General features: G+C 43.9%; 1 protein-coding gene across 14 annotated transcripts in view; it reads left to right on the forward strand.

Moving 5' to 3' along the window:
• The window catches only part of LOC123519948 (acetylcholine receptor subunit alpha-like), a 349599-nt gene that overhangs the window by 259759 nt on the left and 79840 nt on the right, over window positions 1–10000 (forward strand). For all 14 annotated transcript variants that reach the window (XM_045281676.1, XM_045281675.1, XM_045281684.1 and 11 more), the window contains exon 3: window positions 3383–3492. In XM_045281676.1, the coding sequence (XP_045137611.1) occupies window positions 3383–3492 (110 nt within the window). The remainder of the gene's footprint in view (window positions 1–3382; window positions 3493–10000) is intronic.

The following is a 10000-nucleotide window of genomic DNA, read 5'->3' on the forward strand; positions in this document are numbered from 1 at the left end:
CGTTCTGTTTTATAGATACGTAAAGGAAGCTCTGTATCGACTCCCACACGGCCTGCGCTTCCTGCTCTGCCAGAGGTGCTGGTTCGTGGCTCACTGTGTGCTGCATCGCGTGACTCGTTCACTGCTGAAGTCATCACTCATCACCGTGTCGTGGCAGTCACCACACCTATATCCTTGTTCTCCAGCAGTACTGCACACAGAATAGGAGAGCTTGGTCTTCTGTTCCTGGTCCTATACCTGCCTTGCTGTAGACATTTTATAATGAATCATGTTAAAGTGGCGAAGTTTTACAAAATAGATAACTGCTCAAATTAAAGGTCCATGAGATATTATGACAAAGTGCACGTGTTGTGGTGATAATGTTACACCCGCAGCTCGTGGGGCGCGGCGGCTTTAAGTCATCAATTTCCTGGCAGTGTGGCAGCCTCCCAGCCTTGTTTTTTTCGTCGTGGTGGCAGCAAATGGAAGTGGGAGGCAAGCAAGCTATTGAGAAGTTTTTAATTATACAAAAGCATTAGAACTTATCATTTGAAGGACAAAAGCAGTTACACTCGCTATGAAAAGGTAGTATTTACAGAGGGAGATAGATAAAGATAGATATGTACAAACGTAAACGCTTGCTCCATGGATAACAACAAAAAATTGTGCCTACAAGGTCCATTTCATTGTGTCGGCACCACACTGTTGTGGTTCACGCCGAAGCCAAGTCGAGGCACTCGATGGACAAACCCACTCCACAAACTCATTTTTGTATAACGTGTCAAGAAAACTGGTCAAGGACACAAAATACAAGAAAACATCGTTCATTTTGTCCTTACCGACCACCTGCACCTCCCATCCCACCTCTCAAGAAAGAAAAAAAACAGAGTGGTTCTCGAAGTGTCTTGAAACTGTTCAAGCTGTAGGAAGATTATAATTTGTCATATAATTTGTTAATATCTGGTGAGGATGGCCTGATTTCCTGCATGAGAAGCTATTGTGGTGGTGAGAGTGGTGTGTCTGGTGGTGCGGGACTCGGCAGCCTGACCACCACACCCTGGCCACAAGCTGCTCGCGGCTCTGTAGTGTTTGTTGATGCTCTGGTAGAAATGTTTGATCTGTGACATCTTACGGTATTCTTAGCGTCCTTAGTGAAGGATTGGTGGAGTTTGGTGGTGTCGGTGGGTCTGTGGATGCGAAAATGTTTAAGAGAAAGTTCCGGTGTGGATACCAAGGCAGTAAGAGAACGCTGTGGTCCTAGAGGAGTCTGGATCAGTGTGGGTAGAAAAGCGGTAAGAAAACATTAGTGTATGGTGTGTGGAGTTATTTAGATATGAAAACGATAAGAGAACGTTATTGTCTGCTGTATATTCTACCTATGGATACAAAATAAGTGGCAAGAAGACATTACATTGTGGTATGTATGTGTGTGGATACAGGAATATAACAATGGCAGCTATGTGTACTTGTGTGGATTCTTATATATTGTTCTTATAATACAAATATTTGCCAACACATAGGAGTGTATACCAAGTGTAGGATTGTCCATACGAAGACAGCTATTACGTCAGATGACACAGCCTGTAGTGACAGATGACATACTTATAGTGCTATGTGGATGTAAGTGGATATAGAGGCCTGATGTGGAGTTGTGGAGTCTCATGCGGGAGGGAACAGTCCAGGGAGAATCAGGTAGTGAGTGAGGAGGGTGGCAGGGAAGGGGGTGGGCACATTATCCTCGAGGTGGAAGAGACTTTGGCGCGTATTTCAAGGCTGTAATGGGCGCCTCGGGTACTTGTGGCCGGCTAAAGGTCTCTGTCCCGCAACTGGTGCCCCTCCTCACTCAGGGGTGTTTGGTGCGGCGAGAGTAGCGCGGTGGTGATTCTGGTTTGGAAAGGACACCGGGAAGTGATTGTACCTGTAAGGGAGGGAAGCGGAGGCAGAGGGAGGCTGGGACACACCTTCCCTTGGCCATCAGGTGCAGGTTTGGATCACTGAAGAGAAAAATTATATCATATTGCGCCATCCTGCTTACACACACACACACACACACACACACACACACACGAGATCTCTTCCTGTGACCTTCCTTAATCCAGTCGTCGTCGTCGTTGCGGGGTATGAAAGTCGCTTACTCACAAGCCCTTACAAGATCACCAAGATTCACGTTTTCTATGAGTGTGGCGTTGCAGGGACGACGTCTCATCTCAGACTATTGTAAAGCTCATCACGAAAACTACCTGAGTATTGCCACATTTACTCGCTTTTCAACCGCTAATGCGATTAATAGTGGCTTCCTCTCAGCCCTTAACCTCGCTCCGGCAACACCATGGATGCCCCGCCAGGCGAGTGTGCGTGTTTGTGTTCTGGCGGCCACACGGACAGCATTCTCAGCGAGCGTGTTGATCAAGATGAAAGACTCATTCACGAATCAGGATTCTCCCTCTGCAAAAGAGGAAAAAGCTTGGCACTAATTGCCAGAAAAACAAGCTCTTAATCGCTGAAGGAAGTGGACTCTCGCAGACGGAAAATTTCGTTCTAATTGCCTAAAACTGGGCTTTGATCACAACGAAACTGTGTTGATGAGGAAAGTCTCTTCTGCCTCACTTAAGAAAGGCGAACTAAGAACCCTGTTACGAGAGTCTCTGGCACAACTCACGAGACACAGGGGGAGGCAGCAGAGGACAACGGAACTGGAAACGCTGACTGATTGAGTGACCTAATCCGTCGCGACACACCTTAAAAACACACAAAACGTGATGTGAATCTATGTTTCTTTGGAAGTGCCCCCACAGCGGTCCCTTCATGTTCCCTCCTCCCTCCCTATGTAGCTACTATTTTTTTCCTAACCGTAATTGACGTAGAGTCTTGCAATGAAATCAAACCACCTAGTTACTACATTATATCTCTTGTTGTGAGACATTGCCTTTTATTCACTGTGATCCTCCATCAGTTCGCCTTACTCTCAGTCCTTCCCTTTCCTCCTTCTATCCCTCCATCTCTTCCGCAATGCCTCTCTCTTTCTGTTTTTTTTCTCCCTCCGTCCTTCCCTCCCTCCGCCTCCCATCGCTTCCCCATACATCTCCCGAGCAAACACACCCTTCTCATTTCCTCACGTTGAACACACACGCGGGTTCTCCCTCACTCTCCCGGCTCTATCTCCGCTCTGCCCTCGCTTACCTTCCTCACCTATCTACAACCCAGTCCTGCATAGACGCCCCTGCACCACCGCCACCTTGCCACCCACACCCTCGCCCTGCTCTCCACACGCAGTTAGATAAAGGTACATAGCAATAGACAGGACGATACTACACACTTAACTCAAATGGGGTTTACTGGCACAAGGTAAATGGGCGCTATCTCTCACGAGGACTTGCTGACTTACCTCTGTCTTCTCCTGCAGTACTGGTTCGACTACAAGCTGATCTGGGAGCCCGAGGAGTACGGAGGAGCCAAGATGCTGCACGTGCCCTCTGACCACATCTGGCGTCCGGACATCGTGCTCTATAACAAGTATGTTCCCAAGAGAGAGAGAGAGAGAGAGAGAGATGTTTGTATACAGTGTTTCATGATAACTGTCTACCTAAGCTTGTATGTTGGAGGATACTGTATAATATGTATATGTGTATCTATCTACTTGTCTGTCTGTTTGTCTGTATTTGCCAGCTCCTTGTAAGTTTGTCTTTCTGTTTATCTATTTGTTTATCTAGTTGTGTTTTTCTAGCTCTCTATTTATATATTTATCTATTTTGTCTATTCGTACATCTACTGCCCTATTTGTGTATGTGTCTGTGTGGGTGTGTGTGTGTGTGTGTGTGTGTGTGTGTGTGTGTGTGTGTGTGTGTGTGTGTGGCCAAAATTCCACGTCGTTTTGATTTTGTTTTCTTTTCATTCTATTTACTTTTTTTTTTTTTTTTGCAATTATGGTCCGTTATCGCTTTGTGCATCTGTGTAATTTTTTTTTTTTTTTTTTTTTGTGATATTGCAAGAGAATTATTCAGGTGAGTTACGAGAGTCCGCAGAGTGAGGCGATGAGTGGGAAGAGTTTGGCGGCTCATTGAGTTTGAAAGGCGGTGCTTAGCCGGGAGGTGCATCAGGGGCTTGTGAACGGCCTGGCTGGCGAGTGTCTGGCGTTGTGAATCACTGCTAACAATTGTAGTATGCCCAGCGAGTTCACATACTTGGTTGGATTGCAGTGCGGGACCAAATGTTTTTTTTTTTTTTCTATTTATTAATTTGTTTTTTATCAGGATTTTTTTTATCATTAGCTGATTGATTTAGTGAAGTTATGTAAGAAGGGCAGGGTACCGGTTTAGAGCAATACTATTAGATGATATGAAAAAGTGCGCTTTGAGGTTTCCCTGTTAGCATTTACGATAGTACACCAGATGAGTTTATTCGGTGGATTTACAGAACTAGAGGAAATAGGTTGACCTGGCAGAAATTATAACAAGGCCAGATTAGTTTACCAAGTAGAATTACATTATTAGACCATAGGGATTTACATGATAGAATTTCATTACTGCTGTAGACTTGATGAGTTTACGTGTTAGAAACTATAATAGTTAACCAAATCTGTTTACCAAATGGATATGAATGATACAGATTACAATGCTAGACAGAATAAGTTTACCAGGTAGGAATTACAATGCTAGATTTAGAGTTCACCAAGTAGACACTAAACCAAATTCATTTACTCGATAGCATTACAGCACTACATCGGGTGAGTTTACCTGGCGAGCTTGTACAAGTAGAAACTGCAAGACTGAACCAAAAATTTTGCTCTCTTTCTGTCGCTTGAAATTGCTTCCATGTTTCTCTATAATGGTCAGTAAAATGGGATGTATCTCCCCACTAGGTAAACCCCACCCATGGAAATTAGACCCTGTTCTACGCCAAATAATTACACAAGAGATAAACTCCCCTAAGTTTACCTTGCATGAGGGAAGTTATGTTCACGTAAATTTTGTAGCAGAGTGATCGTGGGGAGAAAAAGTTACCTGAGGGACAATTTTCAGTGAAGGTAATGGAGACTTGTAAACAGCGCGGCGAGTGTGGCGAGCCGTGAACCAGGAGGCTGAAGCTTTCGAATCTCATGATCCAGTGTGTTCAACATAGCAGGTTTTGCAGGAATAACGAAAATGACTAAATATACCAAAAAATCAAGGTAAGAATGCGTCCCAGTACTGAAGAGGTTACTGATAAAAAAAGATACATGAATAAACACGAATAAGAGAAATAAGAAGTAGGGTTTTTCTTTTCCGGCTTACTCAACTATTTAAGCGACTTACAGCAAAACAGTGCCTGAAGAGCTATAGTCTAGCTGAGAAGGGATGCGTGGTTGAGTGGACAGTGGCAGGGATGAGGCATGACGCAGCTCAGTAAGGCGTGCGACCCTCTCGTCTGCGTGTGCGATTAGTGGTGGCCATGTTAAGGGACTGATTCCTCCTCTGATGGCAATGACGAACGGTTGAGAGGGAAGACTGTCGCGTGAAGGATGAAGGGTGCGGTGAGACATGATACACGGGATGGAATAAGAAACGTCTGTGTGTGTTACTCCAGGTGGAGATGTTTCATATGCATCAAACAAGGTCAAAGGAAGACTTCATTTTATCATCTGTAAATCAACACTCAAAAATTTTTCTGGGAAAGAAGTTTTTAACGTTGTTTATTTTGGGAATGTCATATAATGCAGGTGTAGATTTTATTTCGCGCCGAAGAAACTTTGAGTGTAAGAGATTTCTATATTTGTTTATCGGTCACCCGCTGGTAAAATGATAGCCTAATGAATTCCACACCGTCTGTTCTCCAAACTTCCTTCAATAAAGTGATTTATTTATGTATTGAGATAATTGAAAATTTCAGCAATGTGTGCAAAATTCTTCAGATGTGCCTCTGTAAACATGACTGCACTCTGCCTTTGTAACTTTCCACCAGAGGACACACATTCATCCTGACACTGGCATATTCTCCTGCACTGAACAGTCTGCGTACTTTCCTCTCGTTTCTACCGTAAACATCAGACAATTTGATGTTGTGCATCTAGGAAAGCCACTTGCAATCATCAATACTTGGTTACTTATTTAGAAGTGATTTGGTTTCTTACAGTTTGTCAGTATTTTAGGAATTGAATAAAGTAAAACTACCGCTCGTTTGAATACGTGAAGTAGGTAATCATTGAGTGAGAACATCAGTGGCAGTGTTACCATCTTTGCGTGTCCTTAAGGGGAAGAGTCACAGTGAGGGAGGTGGTGACGAGGAGTGTCCGTGCTGTAAATTCCCTGACCTGAAACCTGCAGTGCAATTCCGCCAGTTTGCTCTGCCCAGACCAGTCGTCTTTGATCCTAGGGAAATGTTTTGGCTCTTCGCAAAACTTCTCAACAACGTAGAACGGAATCGCGTATGGTGGGAGGCAAAAATTTGCTGCATAAATTTTCAAAGATGGACTGATAAAGAAAATGACGGAATTATATACGTAGATGAATGAAAGGAACTAAAATTATGTAGATGGATGAAAATAATGAAAATTATGCAAATTGAGCAAAAGGCCAACGTTATTGAGTTGAGAATGATTGCAAAAATGGTAGAGGTGAGAGAGAGAGAGAGAGAGAGAGAGAGAGAGAGAGAGAGAGAGAGAGAGAAAGTTTTAATTTGTTGCTGTGTTTGAATCAAGTGTATTTCAAAGACATGTTAGGGAGAACTGCTTCTTGTGTGTGTGTGTGTGGGTGTGTATGTGTTTCACTGTTTGATCTGCTGCAGTCTCTGACGAGACAGCCAGACGTTACCCTACGGAACGAGCTCAAAGCTCATTATTTCCGATCTTCGGATAGGCCTGAGACCAGGCACACACCACACACCGGGACAACAAGGTCACAACCCCTCGATTTGCATCCCGTACCTACTCACCGCTAGGTGAACAGGAGCTACACGTGAAAGGAGACACACCAAATATCTCCACCCGGCCGGGGAATCGAACCCCGGTCCTCTGGCTTGTGAGGCCAGCGCTATAACCACTGAGCTACCGGGTGTGTGTGTGTGTGTGTGTGTGTGTGTGTGTGTGTGTGTGTGTGTGTGTGTGTTATTCACCACGGTTATCTGCTGGTTACCCAGCCAGCCTTTCCCCTATGGAAAGGGCTCAGAGCTCATATTGGCCGATCTTCGGGTAGGACTGAGACCACATCACACACCACACACACCGGGACAGCGAGGCCACAGCCTCTCGAGTTACATTCCGTACCTACTTGCTACTAGGTAAACAAAGGCTACACATTAAGAGACTTGCCCATTTGCCTCGTCGCTTCCCAGGACTCGAACCCGGGCCTTCTCAGTTGTGAACAGAGCGTACTGACCATTACACTAAGCGGTGTGTGTGTGTGTGTGTGTGTGTGTGTGTGTGTGTGTGTGTGTGTGTGTGTGTGTGTGTGTGTGTGTGTGTGTGTGTGTGTGTGTGTGTGTGTGTGTGTCTGTGTGTGCGTGTTCGTTTCAAAGCGCACCTTGTATTTTCTTTCTGGTGTAATTGCAGTGTGCGAGTGTGACGCGTGTGTGTGATTTGATGGAAGACTGGGCGGTGACGGTCCCCCTAACTGTAATTGATGGAGTAGGAGAGGAGTGTTTTATCTCCGTGGTCGCTCGCGTGTGTGTGTACGCTGATGGACACGAGAGAGGGTGGAAGGCGAGGAGGCGAGAGACGGGGAGTGTAGGGAGACAGCAAGCAAGGGATGAGAGAGACAGAGACAACGAGTGAGTGAGACAGGGAAAGAATTGGGTCGGCTGTGTTCATGGGGGCAAAAAAAAAAGTGGACTGCTCGCTGTGATTCTGGTGCATGTAGTTATGTTAAATGACGCCGCGCTGTTGGCAGGTCGTGAAGTGAATGTGTAGATTTATTCGGAGTGTTGTGGACTCGTGCGAATGGACAGGCGGGACGTGAGGCTAAATAGGGGTATTAAGACTAAGTGTGGGAATGAAAATGTGATTTGCAAATTAATGGCAGGACTAAGAGGACTGATTTGGCCGACAGGTTCAGAGAGAGAGAGAGAGAGAGAGAGAGAGAGAGAGAGAGTTTTTATCCCCTCACCATCTATTTTAACGGAAGGATGGGCAACAGCTACACTAGTACTGTGCATGCATGTTGATATACTATAAACGGAAACGAAGAAAATGAAGAGTGGCGTGTGTTCTGTGTCTCTCGTGGCCACCTGCAGTAACACCTCTCACTGACACCTGCACTACAGAAATCACAGTCTTAGTCAGTAGATAAAATAATCATTCTTTTGACTTCACTGAATGACCTTCAATAGTCTTCTTCACTTCACTTAAACAGCTAAATAACAAGAAACTCGCCTTCAACAATCATCTTACCTCACTTTTGTAACTAAATCATCTCACTTATAGGAGATAAATAGTTTACAATAATCTTCTTTATTTCACTTAGATAAATAGATCACTTCCTTTATTTCACAAAACACAAATCATCTCCTTTACTTCACTTATAAACCTAAATAACGTCTCACCCATAACATTCCTTCAACTTCATCTTCATCCCTACAGGTGTTCGTTTCTCCCGCTTACTTGCTTCACTTCGCCTCACTCATAGACCAACAGAGGCGCATCGAGGAAACACGTACTGCGGGGAGGTGTACTGGTAACTGGAGCCGTCAAGCGCTTCCCTCATACAGTACCCAGACGAGCGGAAAATTCAAGACGCTCATGGGGTTAGGGAGAGTCTTCGCTGGCAAACTGAATATGGGGGAAGGAGAGAGGGAGGATTACGATAACTTTACCACATGGAGGGGGGGAAGAGGAAGCGATAAATTGTGGGAGTAAGGATGTGAAATGTTGGGAGAGTGAGAAAGTTGTGAGTCTGGAACATAAAATTTGCTTAGGTGATGTGACGTGAAGGATAAAATGAAGATGACAAGCGGTGAAATGAAATACACTCGTGAGGGAAGTTGCTGGGATGGAAGGCGACTGAGGAGGTGGCGTGAATGTGGATGAGAGAGAGAGAGAGAGAGAGAGAGAGAGAGAGAGAGAGAGAGAGAGAGAGAGAGAGAGAGAGAGAGAGAGAGCGAGACGACAAATTGAGAAGAAATTTCGTTTGTGGAAACGCCCCCTTCGCACACACACACACACACACACACACACACACACACACACACACACACACACGCTGGCATTGGTGCTATCTAATGAATTACGTATAAATTAATGTTTGCATGAGAATTGATTCAATAATTACATCGTCTTCTTTTCAACTCCATATTTTCAATACTCTTGTTGTTGCTATTGTTGCTATTATTGTTGTTGTTGTTGCTGCTGATAATGCTGGTGCTGTTGTTATTGTTGTTGTTGTTGTTGTTGTTGTTGTTACAGTTGTTGTTAGTAGCAGTACTAACAATACAACTGAACAGTAATGGTAGTAGTAGTAGTAGTAGTAGTAGTAGTAGTAGAAGAAGAAGCAGTAGTAGCAGCAGCAGCAGCTGATGTTGCTGTTAATGATGTTGTTGTTGTTGTTGTTATTGTTGTTGTTGTTGTTGTTGTTGCAGTCATCCTTATCGTCGTCGTCGTCATGCTCAGTAATTTACTTACATTTTTACAGTTGTTTGTTTGGTGTTACTTATCAATATCATTTTTCTCCGGTCCAAAATATTATATTGTCTTTAACTACTGTTTGTTTGTTTTTTTCAGCATGTGCATGTTTTTCTTTATCTTATTTCTTTTTCATTTCTCTATTATATTTTTTTTCAGATGACACTGGCTCGTTTATTTAATTGTGCTCTGCTTGTCCTTGAAAAATCCTTCTTCGTTTTTTTCAGATATATTATTACGTAATTTTATGTCATTTTTTTCAGATGTATCACAACGTAATTTTATGTAAGTTTGTTTTCTGTCTCTTTCTTGCATCTCTTTAATAACATTTCCAGATTCTAATTTATGTTCTCTATTGCTCATTCCAGTAAAACATTTCTCTCTCTTGACGGCCTGAAATTTCCTGAGGCAGCGTACTCGTATGCTTTCTCTCTC

The sequence above is a fragment of the Portunus trituberculatus genome, chromosome 46 (genome assembly GCF_017591435.1).
Source record: "Portunus trituberculatus isolate SZX2019 chromosome 46, ASM1759143v1, whole genome shotgun sequence".
In the NCBI taxonomy this organism is placed as follows: Eukaryota; Metazoa; Arthropoda; class Malacostraca; order Decapoda; family Portunidae; genus Portunus; species Portunus trituberculatus.